This window comes from Oenanthe melanoleuca, chromosome 3, assembly GCF_029582105.1.
Source record: "Oenanthe melanoleuca isolate GR-GAL-2019-014 chromosome 3, OMel1.0, whole genome shotgun sequence".
Classification (NCBI taxonomy): Eukaryota; Metazoa; Chordata; class Aves; order Passeriformes; family Muscicapidae; genus Oenanthe; species Oenanthe melanoleuca.
In genome coordinates, this window is record NC_079336.1 from 19796551 (window position 1) to 19812627 (window position 16077).

At 36.4% G+C, this 16077-nt stretch overlaps 1 protein-coding gene across 4 annotated transcripts in view; it reads left to right on the forward strand.

Annotated features, from left to right (window-relative positions):
• MYOM2 (myomesin 2) overlaps nucleotides 1–14988 on the forward strand; it is a 74335-nt gene extending 59347 nt beyond the window's left edge. For all 4 annotated transcript variants that reach the window (XM_056488478.1, XM_056488477.1, XM_056488480.1 and 1 more), the window contains 9 exons: nucleotides 2587–2700; nucleotides 4028–4115; nucleotides 7163–7201; nucleotides 7867–7972; nucleotides 10550–10713; nucleotides 11041–11077; nucleotides 11200–11222; nucleotides 12062–12117; nucleotides 14055–14988. In XM_056488478.1, coding sequence (XP_056344453.1) covers nucleotides 2587–2700; nucleotides 4028–4115; nucleotides 7163–7201; nucleotides 7867–7972; nucleotides 10550–10713; nucleotides 11041–11077; nucleotides 11200–11222; nucleotides 12062–12117; nucleotides 14055–14381 — 954 coding nt within the window. In that variant the 3' untranslated portion in view covers nucleotides 14382–14988. The remainder of the gene's footprint in view (nucleotides 1–2586; nucleotides 2701–4027; nucleotides 4116–7162; nucleotides 7202–7866; nucleotides 7973–10549; nucleotides 10714–11040; nucleotides 11078–11199; nucleotides 11223–12061; nucleotides 12118–14054) is intronic.
• Nucleotides 14989–16077: the final 1089 nt, after the last annotated feature.

Below are 16077 nucleotides of genomic sequence, written 5' to 3' on the forward strand. Positions count from 1 at the left end.
CCAGTGTGCCTTTTGTTCACAAGGTCAGAACATTTTATGTAAATGGAATCTAGGACGTGGGCTGCTTGCACACTCATCATTTTAACTGTGCTATTGACCTTATAATGTTTGTAACTGTTGGTATGTGACTGGCCATCAGGTTCACATGGTACTGTTGTTTATGGCTGTTTAGCTTCTATTTGTACATTGGAAGAGTTTGAAAAACAAAGCCTGGGTTTGTCCTTCAAACTCCAGATACCTGACAAACAAGTTAGAAGTGTGGCCCCTCCACGCTATTTCTGTGGTGATAAAAACAATCAAGGAATAATCTCTGCCATCTCAGGCCATACCATAACACTTGATCCAGGCCTCTTCCAGGCTCTGCTTAGTGCTTCACTGCAAAAAAAGTATTTTCAAGGGAGTTTTTACCTCTTCTAAGAGCCTGGGATAATGTGAAAGGAGTATCTGTAGGAGAGGGCATTTTACCTTGATTTTTTTCAAGTCCATAGCATGGTGTAGGGAAGTCAGGAAACTACATCAGCTGGAAACTTGTGTAGGGCAAAGGACTGACTGTATGATCCAGGCCCATAAAGAAAAGATGGACAAAAATGGATTGTGTTATAAAAGAGTATATAAAATATTACCTCACATATCCCTTATTTTCTATATGATTGGACCTGATTGAGTTTTGATTGACATAGTATTTAATTCTGAATTTGCTGGGATTGAGGGGCATATTGTTGGTGTTGTAGCCCCTCAATGTCAGTGGAACATGGTTGTCCATTTGCAAGTGCTTTTTGCTTTTTGTTTTGTGTTTATTTTTCTTCATATGCCAGCAACTACTGTCATTTTGCTTCTAGTAATCCTTAATTTTGGAACATTCAGAAGCTACTTGCTCTTGCACAACTTTGGCCCTTGTTCATGCTGTGTCTGTTAAAAGCAAGATTTTTGGTGTGTGGCTAAACAGTGAAAAACATTTCACAGTAAATGCCAACATGAAATAACTCCAGCCCTGCAAATTGCATGTGTCTGAAACTCAGTCTATTTATTGTCAGATTGAGTGCTAACAGTCTGATGAAAAATTGTTGAAAAGCATTAAAGGCTTGTTCCTTCAGGCTTTGTTCAAATAAAATTGTCACTCATGTCACAGGACTACAGGAACAGCCACTTTGTAGTTACTGGTAAATGTAAAATGCTGCTCACTTTTCTGCAGCAAGCCATTGCTTTGGGCCAAGTGGTGATCTCAAATGTTGTCAGAGATCCATAGCAACCACACTGGTTATTAAGCAAGAGTAGATGTGATAAATTTGAGCATGTTTGATAGAGATGTCGAGCAATCAGCAGAGAAGACCCTCCAATTTGTCACCTCTACAGAGAGCTTTCATAGAGCTGTTCTTCTATGGAATGACTTCTCTAGTGTAATAGGATTAGAAATTGGCACATGTTTTTTCCTCCAAGCAAGCCACTTGAAAACTATTGCTGTTCTGTATTAAGTTCCTGACTGCCCTCTAGCCATTTGTTCAGATTTTTGCTTTTTCTTTAAGGAGCCTTCTTAAAGCAACTGCCTGGGGACTGAGAAATATCTTGCCAGCTCTGTCCTTCTACCAAAGCCACAGTGACTGGGAATTCAGGCTACACATGAAAATACCATTGCATTTTTATGACTTTTAGAAGGGCGTGGGGATAGTGATATCAAATAAACCATAGCATTTTTGAAAGTGAGGGGGGAAAAAAAAAATATATATATGTAGCCAAGTTTCTAAAAAAAGAGCTGCACTTTTAGCTTCTTTGAATTAACAGTTTGAGGCAATTTATCCAGCAATATTTGAAGTGTATCCAATATACAGTTTTTTTTATATCAAAATTAGTACTTCAGATACAGCTGTAGTCTATTTAAACATTCTTTCAATGAACTGCTGCTACTACAGCAAAATTATTGCTTTCAAACAACTGCTCTACATATGCACTACATTGCAAAGCCCCTTTTTGTTGGGAGAGACTGCAATTTGTATGATTCCTCAGGTCTTTGTATGCCCCATAGGACTCAATGTAGAAGGTAAAATAAAAAAGGACTTTTAGTGCAGCTCACAATTTTGAAGTCTTGGATGCTTTTCAGTTGCTTTCTGCAGCTTATCCATGAGAGACATTGCTTAGGTAGCTGGGATAAACTTCCAAATTGGCCAAAGACTAAGGTAGGGCTTAGTCCTATCCAAGTTCTGTGTTACAACTCTCTGGAGTCACAGGGCAAACACAAAAAAATAAAGGAGAGTTCAGCTCTAATTTGAAAGATACTTCTGCAGCTATCTCCAGACAAACTACAAACACAGAGCAAGGGGCTGAACTGTTTACAGGAAGAGATTGCCAGGATTCTCTTTAAGGATTTTACAGGCCTCTGAAGTTGTAACCTGAATACTGTGCTGCAAAGAAACACTGCAAGGCTAAGATTTGCTTAGTAGGACTTGGTTGAAATTGGTTTTTTACTTAGCTTTATTTGACATGTGTTATAAAGAAAGGGTTTCATGTGTTGAAAGTACCTGTGTGGCTTCCCACAGTGCAATACCTTTCCTCAGGTCATAGCCAGGCTTATGTGCCTTTTCTCTTGTGCAGGTTGCAAACACAAAGAAGGAGACTGATTTTAAGTGGTACAAGGATGGTTCTGGGGTTGATGTTGAGGAGCTGCCTGATCTGCAGAAGGGAGAATGTCACCTCAGTATTCCCAAGGTACTGTATCACCTGCAGACTACAAATTACAGCTTCTCTTGACACACTGTAGAGCTGCCAGACAAAGCAGTAAGACAGCTATCACAACTTTTTTTAACAGTTGTAAAAAACCCCAAAAACAAATTTTCTACTCATCAATTAGCTGGTGAATTACTATTACTAACTAAAGTATCTGTTTTGTAATCAGCTCAGAGTTCATGCTTAAATTGCTTCAGAGTCCTAGAGTGACCTGTACCTCATTCTTTATTATTACTTCTTAATTTTTCAACTTGTTCAAGCATCTAATTCTTGATAGTGTTTTAGTTTTATTGCCTAAAATGAATAAGTTTGAAGTTTATGGCTTCTCAAGATTTATCTTTATGCAAACAGGATAACCCAACTTCTGTCTTAAACCTTAACTTGCATAGTTGCTGCCTTTGTGAAGTGACAAAACCTCCCAGAATGAAATTTTCTGCTTTCAGTAATGTGCATTTCATCTCAATTGTTTATTTATTGGCTTCATATTCTTTTAATTTCCTTCCTTCATTCCTCTTGAAAGAGAATACTGACTTACCAGACTCATTTTTCTTGAGTAGACTTTTTTTGGGATGGAATGCTCTTGTTACTTGTCATTCAATTTTATGATATTTGAGCTATGGTTTACATGCTTGTGGATTTCTATAAGTCTAAGTATTAAGTAATCTCCAATCTATATATAACTGTATATTTTCCTTCAGGTTTTAAAAGAAATTAAAATAAACCCACAAAACCAGAAAATCCCTACTGACTTTAATGCAATATCAATGTGATAGATTTCAGAATGTAAACTCTTCAAAGGTAATGGATTAATTATTTACTTAGCATATATATAATTTGGCAACTGTTGCTGCTTGAATGCAAGCAGCATGAAGGAGCTGATATTACAGGATATAGATTTGCTGCTATGATTTGCATAATTAACAAAAATCATTTTTGTTGAAGAAAAATTACATTTCTAAAATTTGTGGGCCTTGCAGTTATGCCTTGTTACATCTTACTATAGTGCTTGTAATTTCTACTGATCAAAATCAATCCTGTCTTTTCAGAACAAGACAAAAAACCTCATGGTTTCTAGAGGAAATTGAACTGGAATCAGAATAGGTTTTAGGCTTGAGAACTAAATGCATCTATATAAAAAAGGCATGAACAAGCCATTCACAGTTTCCATCTCCTCTCTGGTAATATTATTTATCCAGAAGACAGCACAATGTATGCTGTATTATTCCGTAAATTATGCAGGGGCTGAGCAAATCCAGAACTATCTAGTACTACCAAGTTTGTCAGTGAACATCTCGTGTTTTCCTTGCAGCTGTCTCGCAAAGATGAAGGTGTTTACAAGGCAACACTATCAGATGATAGAGGCCATGATGTATCTTCTCTTGAATTATCAGGAAAAGGTAACATTCAATCTGCCATAATGGAGCAATGATCTCCACATGTTCTCCAGAGGTGTCAAATATCTATCCTTGCAAAGGGCAAATTAGCATGTATTTTTGGCATTCTTTGAATTTAATTTCTGTTATGTTATAGGGACCTGAGCTGCAGATCAGAACTGGGTAACACTGGGCATTGTTGTGATTAATCTCTAGCATTTTGACAGGCAGGAGATGAAGTATGTATCTAATTAGACAGACTCCAGTTTATGGGAGTCTCTCAGGTTTGTTAAGCTTTAATATCTATAGAAAATCTAATGAGACAGAGCTATGTTCATGTGGGGCTCTCACTGAGGACCAAGAGTGCTTTTGATTCTAAATCATAAAACTGTTTTGTGGGTTAGTGTCAGCTGGCATCTCAGCCCCACACAGCCACTCCTCTTTCAATGGGATGGGGGACAGAATTGGAATGGGAAAAGTAAAAAAACCTCTGGATTGAGCTAAAGATGGTTTAATAGGTAGAGCTAAAGCTATATATACAAGCAAAGCAAAACAAAGAATTAATTCATGGTTTCCCATGGGCAGGCAGGTGTTCAGCCATCACTAGGCTCCATCACGTGTAACAGTGACTGGGGAAGACAAACACCATCTCTTCAAATATTCCTCACTTCCTTCTTCTTCCCTTTATACAGTGGGTATGATATCATATGGTGTGAAATGTCCTTTGGTTCAGCTGGGATCAACGTCCTGGCTGTGCCACCTCCTGACTTCTTGTGCACCCCCAGCCTCCTCCTGGAATGGCAGTCTGAGGAGAAGAAATGAAAACCTTCCACACTTCGCAAGCACAGCTCAGGAATAGCTAAAATATCCCTTTGTTACTAGCATTGCTTTAGTCACAAATCCAAAACACAGCACCAAAAAGCTGCTGTGAAGAAAATTAACTCCATTCCAGCCACAACCAGTACAATTTCTGTCCCTCATTCCATACTATTTATGTAGGCTCAGGTCCCACAATTTGCAATATGTTCTCATTAATCACCCCCTCCCTTCCTGTCCTTTGATATATACACAGATATCATTCCCTTAGTCTATGGATTTGTGTATGTGTATCCTGACCACTGGAATAAGCAAAGATACAGCAGTTCTCCATCATATGATCAGGGGTCCAACTTCCAGTGACTACCCTTCAGGCATGGCAAACTGTGGGGTGCTTGAAATTTACAGTGAAATGCCTAGTTAGAGAATTCACAGTATCTAATTCTGTGGGTCCAGGAGGCTCTGAAAATGTCATCCAGCAAACCCATGAAAACTGCACTAATAAACCAAACAATGGGTCTCCTAAATGGTAGAGTTAGCCTTGAAACATAAAGGATAAAAGGAGAAGTCTAGCAGGAGCAGGGAAGATTGCATATTCTAGGGGTCAGGTTACTTCAAGCTCAGTATCCACTGATATTCAAATGAAGTTAAATTCAAATAAGAAAATATACTCTAAAATATACACATGATAGACATTTAAAAAAGGTTTCATGCAATATCAACCATCACAGTGAGATACAGGAATTCTATTTACATTTAATTTTTTCTAGGTAAAAAATGTCAGTTTACTTTGACCCTGAGATGAGCTCAGCTGGTTAAAGCATAGTGCTAATAATGCCAAGGTGGTGGGTTTGATCCCTGTATGAGCCATTCACTTAACAATTGGACTTGATAATTCTTGTAGGTCCCTTCCAACTCAGAATATTCTGTGATTCTGATTCCATAACAAACACTGATCTGTTGCCAACATGAGTGACTTTGACTTTGGTGAAGAGATCTTCCCTGGATATATTTGCTTAGGTCACACCAAACAGGCCAAAGTGAACTAGTCATCCCAGCTTCATGTAGACATTTATCCCAAAAATAAGTATTATATTCAGGCTCCTAATAGAAGGAGAAAGACATGCCAAAAAATTAACTCAGTTTTAACTCTTAACATTCCTTTTCAGCAGATGGAGGCAGTATCTGTAACAAGGGGAAAAGATGAGTATTAGCCTGAGTTCTTAAGCTGTGGTTTACTGCAGAAGGCTGCATTATCAATTGATAATCTCCCAGGCATTTTCATTTTGCATAAATTCTTCCCATTATTCTCTCAGAAAAAAAGCCCACCGTCATTTAGACAGTATGGTTAATCTAACCCTACCTGTAATATATATAATATGCAATTCTTATCCTTATGTCAAGGGGTCAGTAGAAGCATACTGGAGATTGCAAAGAATCATGGAACTGTATCATGACTTATTTTAGCTGACACAGACCAATACAGAACAAATATATAAGTAGTATTTTCTGAACTTCACACATTTCTCTGTCTTCCATTTTCATAAAAATTCATTAGTGTTGAATAAGCATCCTTCAGACTCGACTATGCATTCTTTATAAAAATTCATTAGTGTTGAATAAGCATCCTTCAGACTCGACTATGCATCCTTTAGACTATGGTGGTTCATTCTCATTCTTTTTATCTTACATGGTGTCACTGAATATGATTCTTCTGCTGTGAAAGGGTTCCTCACTCTTGTGCCCTTGTCTCTGGTGTTCTCTCCTGCTACAGACACATCAGCTCTGTGATATTTCAAAAGCTCAATATGATACCTGCTTTATTTCCCTTGCTGTTAAAGGACTTCAATTCTGTCAAATGCCACCCTACAGAGAGAAGGTGAAACTGTTTTCACCAAGAATGATATAATTTCTTTTTCACCTGCACTCTCTTTTGAATGTGAACTATTCAGTTTTAATGACTTTCTTTTCTTTTTGCTGGCCTAAGGGAGAAAGACAAAGATTTGGCAGCAGACAGCTGACTCCACAAAAGGCTGAGATACTGAGTGACACAGCAGGGAATTCAAATATTCATATGCTGTACACAGACAGTTTTCAATTTGTTCTGTATACCTGTTGCAATTTTAATGGTCTTCTTTGCTTAAGGATATGAAGATTTCCCATTTTGCTTTAATTAAACTGAACATAAAAAAGCTATATTCTGATTGAATTTTGATGGCACATTTTCTTCCTTTTTTTTTTCCTTCTCTCTGCAGTTTATGATGATATAATTCTGGCATTGAGTGGAATGAGTGGTAAGTAAATGCTGTCTTGAATTTTCATGTAGTTTTAAATTTTGAAGTCACATGAGGCTGAGATAGAAAACTTATTTTAGGTGGGAAATTTCTGAGAGTGCCAGTGCTTATATTATTATGGACGTTATTAAGTTTCTGAACAGGCAGTTGACCTTGCTAATTGTCACTATTAAAAAGAGACAAAGTATTATTCCACCTGGCTTGTTTGGTTTAGATACTGTGAAAATGTTGCAGGAATAATTTTCTTCCTACCTTCAAGTGAACCTTGATATAAAGAGAATGAGATTCTGAATCTGTTCCCAGTGAGAAGCTGTTCTTTCCACTTAAAGAACAGGGTTTGCACAAGAATAAAATTTTTATGCAAATACAATCATCACACTACTCTTTCATGGCAATTATATGACTAGACTATTATTTCATAATGGGTCTTTCCAGTCATGATGCTGTACATGACAATAAAGTCATAAACTTATACTGAACTTTCACCTGATATAAATCAGCAGATGTTTCCTGAGAGCTATGACAACTGTCTCTGTGATACTTGAGAATCATGACTCAAGTCTTGAATCCTCTTTTGTCCAGACAGTACAAATAACCCACTCCTCTATTTCCTGCTCATTCCACTCTCTCTCCTATTTGATGCACATATACTCTATTTAATCTAGGTAAGTCAGCCTCTCCACTGAAGATTCTTTGCACTGAAGAAGGAATAAGGCTCCAGTGTTTCTTGAAATACTACAATGAAGAAATGAAAGTCAGCTGGTGCCACAGGTAGATGAGAATATTTTTTCAATTTTACTTGAGAAAAAAAATGCTGTCTTTACAATTTAATATTTACTATTCTGTGGCATTAATTTATAAATTGGACCACATTAATGAATTCCTCTTTCCAGAACAATATATTCCCTTTTAACTCAGAAAGTACATAGGTAAAAGAAATGTTAAAAGGCTTGTCCAACACCCATCAGGAGGGCTGTAACAGACAGAAAAAGGAATCAACTGAATTGCATTCTCTTATTCACCACAAGACTGTTTGTCATTTATCATATTATCTGCCTGGTTAATAGATAGTAAAATATTTGAGCAAAGTTTCCAATTCAGGGTTGCCCTTTTTCTAAAGTGGATGAAACTCTCCTCCAGTTCTAGGTGAATACCAAGGATCTGCTTTCACAGTTTAATAAAAGCCTGTTTTAAGAACAAAATTATTTTTTTTCCAAACTGCTACTGTCTTAAGTAACCCAAAATATTTTAATTTTGATACTCCTCCTTCAAAAGATATTCAATGGGGCACAGAATACCTTGAGAATAACCCTCAGAGCTGAGAATATGGCTGAAAATGAACTTTAAAGTTGCTAATAGTTTTCCACTGATATGTTACATTAATCTTTGACTTTGGAGACAAATAATCTGTGTATTTACAGTTAAATATGTATTTATGTATTCAAATGTTTTGTTATGTCAACCCTCACTTGTTGAAACTGCAGATAATATTTAAAAGGATTTTAAAACTCTTCAAGACCTTTCAACTTTCACATTTCTCAGTGGCCTACAAAGATGGCACACAGTGAACTGGTCTTAGAGAGAAATACTCTGGCTTATCAATATGTTGTCCTAGATTTGGAATGCTTTCTATGAGGACAAGAACACAGAGCATCAATTATCACATTCAGAGAGCTCAAGAACATTCCGGCAAGGCTGTGCAGCTGTATTTATATCTCAGACTTTGTATTTACAAAGTTGTTCTTCTTTCATAATAGTGATACTAGTATGATGGCAAGGAAAAGAAAAAAATTTACCTCAACCTTTTACTGGCAGAGTTACAAGTTACAAATTTACAGCTTGAGTTTTAAAAGTGACAGTATAATCTACCATCCATTTCATAGAAGTATAAAAGTAAAGAATGCTACATGGCTAATATGGAAATATCAGTGTGCATATTTATACAATTTATATTTATATTTGCATTTACATAGAGAACCCCCCGAATATTTCAGACTTTATAATGTCTTACACTTTGATTGTCTTGAAGATCATTGAACACAGATTCTGAATGAATAACATTTAAATTCTTATGTGAATATAGTGGCTATCATCAGAGCTGCCAAAGCTAAAAGACAGACCAAAACCAACCAACCAACTGACCAACCTCTTCCAACTTCCCAACTCCCTTAAATGGTGTTACAGCAATCTTTTTTCCTGGAAAAATTGAAACACTATACAACCCATGATTTTTATTGAGGTTTTCTTTTTACCATGTAAATTTCTAGCTAGCATTTAATTATCCACTGTCTTGCATAGCATGAAGTACAATACAAGTCCTAGATCTGCTATTCATTATCCACTCAGGGCACAGTGGGAAACATTATATGTAATATTTTCTAATATATAGCAGTTTCTATCCAGAAATCTAATTTGGTAGGCTGAACTCAATGAAGTTGCCATAAAGAAAGAAAAATGTTAAAAATATTTTTTCACCATCAAAATAATTCTAGCTATGGAGTCAAATTAGCTCTGTCTAGGCAAATAAAATGAGTGATCAAGGAAAAGCTAAAACTGACTTCATTTTTTAAGAATTCCAGCTAAAAATGCTTGGGGAGGAAGAATGAAAAGAATATTTCTTTAGTTAATGAGTGAAAGAAGAAAGTTCTTTTTGAGCCATTGAAAGAGGTCTGGTTTATATGCCCTCATTTAATAGCTTCTTCTATTTCCTCTCTTTGTGACAGACTGTGGCCCAGGCAGCCACCTGATCTGAATCTGCAAAGCATTTCTCTTATTCTTAACCAGGAAGTGATGATAAGTCCAGTTAATGCCATTTTTTAAAAGAGTCTTTATTACTTACTTGCAGCTAAGAAATTTTATTTTCTTGTTGTTTAAAAAAAAAAGTATTTTAACTTGATGCAAGAGTAATTTTATACAAATCTTTTGTTAATCGATTTTTGAAGTTAAAAAATATCTTTCCTTCATCAAAAAAGGTGATTTGCCTATAATTTACAACCCTTATGTATCATTTTTTACTGTGTATGGAGTGTACAGAACCCTAAGCACTTTCACACAGAGTCATGTATTTGCATAAGGATATAAGCATAGCTCTGTGTGAGGAGAGAAGGAGAATGAGGAAAGGGTGAACAAATGAACCTTAGAAATTAAAACATAGTTGATATTTTCGAAGTGTTTTATACTCCCACCTGGAAGCAAAGAGTATTCTGGAAAAATGAACCCATTAGTTGCATTCTATCTGTAGCTTAAAAGTAGTATATTATCATTTGTGACTTTTTATAGATATTTCCTATGGAAAACATACAGGAAAAGAATGCTCAAACTCATCTTTATTAATATTTTATTTCCCAGGGAATCTAAGATTTCTTCTGGTGAAAAGATGAAGATTGGAGGTGGAGAGGATGTTGCCTGGTTGCAGATAACTGAACCCACTGAAAAAGATAAGGGGAACTACACCTTTGAAATCTTTGGTGGCAAGGAATCCTATAAGCGCACGCTTGATCTGTCTGGGCAAGGTATGTTTATAAGATCAGATTTCTCTTGTGCCTTTTCATAGATTATGCAGATTTTACTAGAAATAGAGAAATGATAGTAAAAACAGCTTGTCTTTGATCAGAACCAGTTGTAGTTAAGTCTTATAACTGTTACTATCTTTTCAGTCTTGTATGTGTTTTCAGCACCAGCTGCATTAGCTTTCAGGGGTCTGGCTTCTCATTGTGCTACTGTGTGACCCTACATGAGTTTTAAAAGGGCTGTAATATGGGTATGTGTTTAAATGTTTATTGAGCCCCTAGAGCAAGTTATGTTCATGGAAAATAACTCTCTCAATTGCTTTGTTACAGCTTTTGATGATGCATATGCAGAGTTCCAGCGACTCAAGTAAGTGCTGCATCTTTTGTATTTTAATGCCATAACAACAGTATCTTTGCTTACAAAAAATATTTTATTATTAATGTCATCAATAACATTATATGCTTCTCTTTCTTTCTCAACAACTTTAGGGCAGCTGCTTTTGCTGAGAAGAGTAAGTTTATTTTACATTTTATCATAGGTGTTTTACAAGGTCATCTAGTGGTTTTTTTAAAGCATCATGATATGCTGCCTCCACTTTCTGAGTTCTGTGGCTACAGCACTCTGTTAGCACAAAATATTGCAATAACAGTAGTAATTTGGATTTAGTTGTCTTTAATTTTCTTGCAAACCCACTAAACACTTTATATATTTTGCAAGACTCCACTGTATCTTATGTCTGCAGAGATTGGGTGAAGTGTGAATTGTGTGTCTTACAAGGTGGTGTGGAGTCTGAAAGCTGCTGAGAATATTGAATATTGGGATCTATCTATTAAGTAAAAAACTGCCTGCTGCTGTCTGTTCTGCACTGCTTGCTGAGATCCAGACTGTGGGGAAGCTTGTTACAGTTAGAGACTGCAGGAGTATTGGAAATGGTATCAATTCCCTGGTGGTATGATGATTCTGCCCATGAAGACTGTGGCAGAACAAATTTTCCTTTATTTTGGATACCACCAAGGTGCTAAAAGCTTCTCCTTACTTTGCTCTGGGGGCAAAACACAAACTGTCAAGCTCAGCAGTACCTTCAAAGTTGTCATGTGTATCAGTTTAGAATGCTGTGGCACAATCTCTGCCAAAAAAATCTAAAGGGACTCTATAACACATTAAAACCCTTCCAAAATATCCCAAAAATTGTAATTTTTTCAAAGGAAAAAAAAAAAAAGAAATTGTGACTCATTACACCAAAATCATTAAGAAATGAGTAACTTTGAGGTCTAAACTTCACACAGTCACCATATTTTTCTTTAAATAATAAATTAAATAAATTAAATAAAATATTTGTCTTTCTCCTAGATCGTGGTAAAGTCATTGGGGGTTTGCCTGATGTCGTTACCATCATGGATGGGAAGGTAAGGACAGTTTTTGTCATGCTGAGCAGTGAGAGGTTTACTCTGATGTCAAAAGGTGAGGGAATGCAAATGGTTTAATAGAAAATGAAAGCAGAAGGAGACATTTTATTTTTAGTTCAAATCTATAATTTCATAAGTAGAACAGACCCAAATTATCAAAAATGACTGTGGAATATATCTGCTAAGTTTTTAACTTATTAAGACTTGATTAATTATTATAATTTAATTATTAATTTCTCTAAAATTACATCAATTTTTGAAAAAAATAGTAATTAAATGTTGCCCATGTTACAAAAAGAACAGAAATAATAAAATTCACACTATTAGACACAAGGTTATTCTCCTAAAAATTTATTTTTGTGTTTGCATTATCATTCCTTTACATATTTTATAGCTATTCTAGTTCCTATATGCTATTAGTTAACCTTGCCTCCTACACAATATCACTTCAAGAATACTCACAGACTTAGCTTGCCACTAGATTGTACCCATAGTATGTAAATCTTCCTTCAGCATTCTGACTTTGGATGCAGGAATTGAGCAAGACCACTTCTATTTGTGAACATATGGTGCTTTTGATCACTGAAAATTTATTCCTGTTATTTTTACTCTTATTATTATTTTAATTCCTGTTATTTTTAATTCCTTTTATTTTTATTCTGAGTTATATATATCATACCTATTCAGTCATCTTCAGTCAAGAAAAATATTCCTCAAAAATGTGCATGTGTGAACACAGATGGACTTTCTCATCTTCCTCTGGATCAGGGTTTGGTGGAACCTGAAGTGTAAAGTGGAGGGAATATAAGGAAGAATTCTGCTAGAAATGATTAGTTTGGGGTTGTTAACAGTAGGGTTTTCTTTTCCTTTATTTTTTTTCCTATTTTCTTTTTCCTTTTTCTCTCTTACCTCAGTGCTGCTTATGTTAAATTCTTAAGGTAACTTAGTTATCTAGGGAAAAATTTGTCAGAGCGAGTTTTCAGCAAAAGTAAACAAAGTACAGACTCATCAACACAACTTCTCAGATGTTTCTTTCATTTTTTCTGTGATCATGTACCTAAACACGAGGTTTACATACACACACTTAGAGGGTGGTCAAAATGGGGTTCAGCATGCACCTATAAAAATTTGGAAGAATACCCATTAAAATATTATGAGTTCTTTAAATCTCAGTTCAGCCATTGAAAAATGCCTAAGCTGCCAGGATGGTCCATTACATAATGTCAGCTATTTTCTGAATGTGCTTCACATGCATATAACACATGGCCAGGTTGGACAGAACTGTGAGCAACCCTGTCTAATGGAAGGTGTCCCTGCCTGTGGAAGGTGTCCCTCCCCATGGCAGGGGATCTTTAAGGTCCCTTCTAACCCATTCTATGATTGTAAGAGCACTTTATCAATATTTATGTATTATTTATTCTTCATAAAATATTTCCACTTTACCAGTCAGCCACACCTGGAATCGATGTCCAGTGATTCATGTTTTGTATTCTATTTTTAAGTGATTTTTTTTAATCATCTAAAGCAATAACCTCAGGAGACCTTGGTCAGAAAAGATTTGCTCAGTTCTCCTTCCTGCTGTGTACAGGGGAGCTTCAAGGATGTTTTTAAAACTATCATTGCCTGAACCTCATGTCAGACTAATGGGCTGTCAGGAGTCTCCTGCAGGCAGGACTGCAATGACAGTCCAACTTACCATCTTCAGACACTGCAACCCTCAGGCTATTGTTGTACCACAGTTACTGGTGAGATGGTGGAAAGTCTGAATCAAAGGAAAAAGAAATATTAGGGACTCTACTTTTCATTCTTCAAGACCATGATACCAGGCCTTAGTTTAATTAGCTAAGAATAAAAAATGCCTAAAAACAATACAAAGCATATTCTGGTTAAACAAATCTTACTGATCTCAAAATCACATCTTTTTTTTTCTCCCCCAGACACTGAATCTGACCTGTACTGTATTTGGAAATCCTGACCCTGAAGTGGTTTGGTTTAAGAATGACAAGGCAATTGAAATTGATGAGCACTATGCATTTTCACTGGAACAAGGAAAATATGCCAGTTTAACCATCAAGGGGGTGACTTCAGAAGATTCAGGCAAATACAGCATCCATGTCAAGAACAAGCATGGTGGGGAAACAGTGGATGTCACTGTAAGTGTGTACAGACATGGTGAAAAAATGCCTGAAATTAAGCCTGGCCAGCTTGCTAAACCCAGGCCAATACCTCCATCAGAAGAAGTCCTCAAACCTGAGGAAAAGTGAAGATCCTGTACAAATGAAGCTTCAACCTATGTTTGACAAACAGAAAAGAATACATGAGTTGTATTTGAGCTATTGCCACACAAAATTCATTGGTAATGTCCAAAGGGAAACTGAGTTTTTAAGTTTGCTTAGGGAGGTAGCTGTGCTGTGGTGCTGTATGCATCTGCAACAATCTCATTTTGAAACCATATAATAGACTAAGACTTGCAAACAGTGAAAAGTCATATTCCTGCCAGAGGTTCCCATATGCAATGGCAAGTTTCAAAAACCTACAAACCTACAGTAAACTTTCATTTCAATATTTCTTGATCCTCTGCAAAAAAATCCCAAAGTCCAAGCAATCCAATGAGCCTCTGAAAACAAGTGTCCCATCAGTAGAGCTAGTGAACTGCAGTTAGATAGATATTCAGAGATGTTCCTTTTGGCATTGAAGCCCTTGGTCCTGCAAGTTTAGTGAACAGTCTTGCTTTAGTAGTGATACTCTTGTTCTATCAATAGCATGACTTTAGTAGACTTTTACAAATGTTCACTCTTTGCTAACTGAACCATATGTCCCATGGTTGTATTTTGTTTTTCCTGCTTTGTGCTAATAAAACTTTAAAAGTCACCTTTGCTACTCACTGCTCCAAATCACACCTAACTAGTTCTATTTATTCTTCTTCATTGTTTAATTATTGCTTATTGCACAATTTCACAGCTGGTAGCATGCAGACTATCGACTTTCAATAAAGAATGCAAATTATGGTTAATCACAGTCACTGGGTGGCACTTGCAACATTAATTTTACTTTTTACAATATAGGTCAAGCTTAAGCTGGCACCAGAAGATATGTACACAATTCAGTCACTTAAGATAATTATGTCTTTGATTCTCCTCTCACTGAAAAGAACAAGGGAACTCTTCCATGGGTGATGTTCCTTTAGGCAAAGATTTCAATACATTCTTGTTGTGAAACATTCAAATAGGATGGGCATCAGTTGCTTACATATCTCTCATATGATACATAATTGGGTGTTTGCAGTGATGACTTTTTTGGAACATTTTCCCTGCTCAATAAAAATCCATCTATGTTCCTAGAAGAAGCTTTGCTCCTTGCTAAACAGCTTCCAGCAAAGAGTAAATAAACATGAAACACACTCAAGGCAGCCCTCCTCTCTTCTGACTTCTTCCAGTCTCCAGGATAAATGAGATGAAAAGGGGGCACTGTGGGGGATGGGGGTTTGGATGAGGGGTCACGTGAAGAAATGGCTCTGTAAAATCTTCACTGAAGAAACTGGATGAAAGACCTTGACACAAGTATGCAGCCTATAAATTTGCATTTGGGATCACTGCTGAAAGCTGTTGCTGAGCCTTTCACTCTGAGTTTCAGCTTCTGAGCTTAATTGTGGGAAATAGAGGAACAATTTCTCTGACTTCTCCTCCCCGTGGCAGAAAAACTGAAAAAAACCCAAAAAGCCCAGGAAAATGGACAGCTTTGGAAACAAATTAAATTTCAGGGTTTCTTTTTTTTTTTTTTTTTTCCCCACTGACATAGACCTTTCGTTGTTTTGTCTGGAACCCAATTCACTTGAACCACAATGTGGTTTTTGCTTAGGAGAAAGATGAAAAGCAGATGAAATGAGAATTCAACTTACAATCTGTCAGATGCAGTAGGCTGGAGCACGCATCTGGGAGACAGAAGAGCAGCAATCCCCTC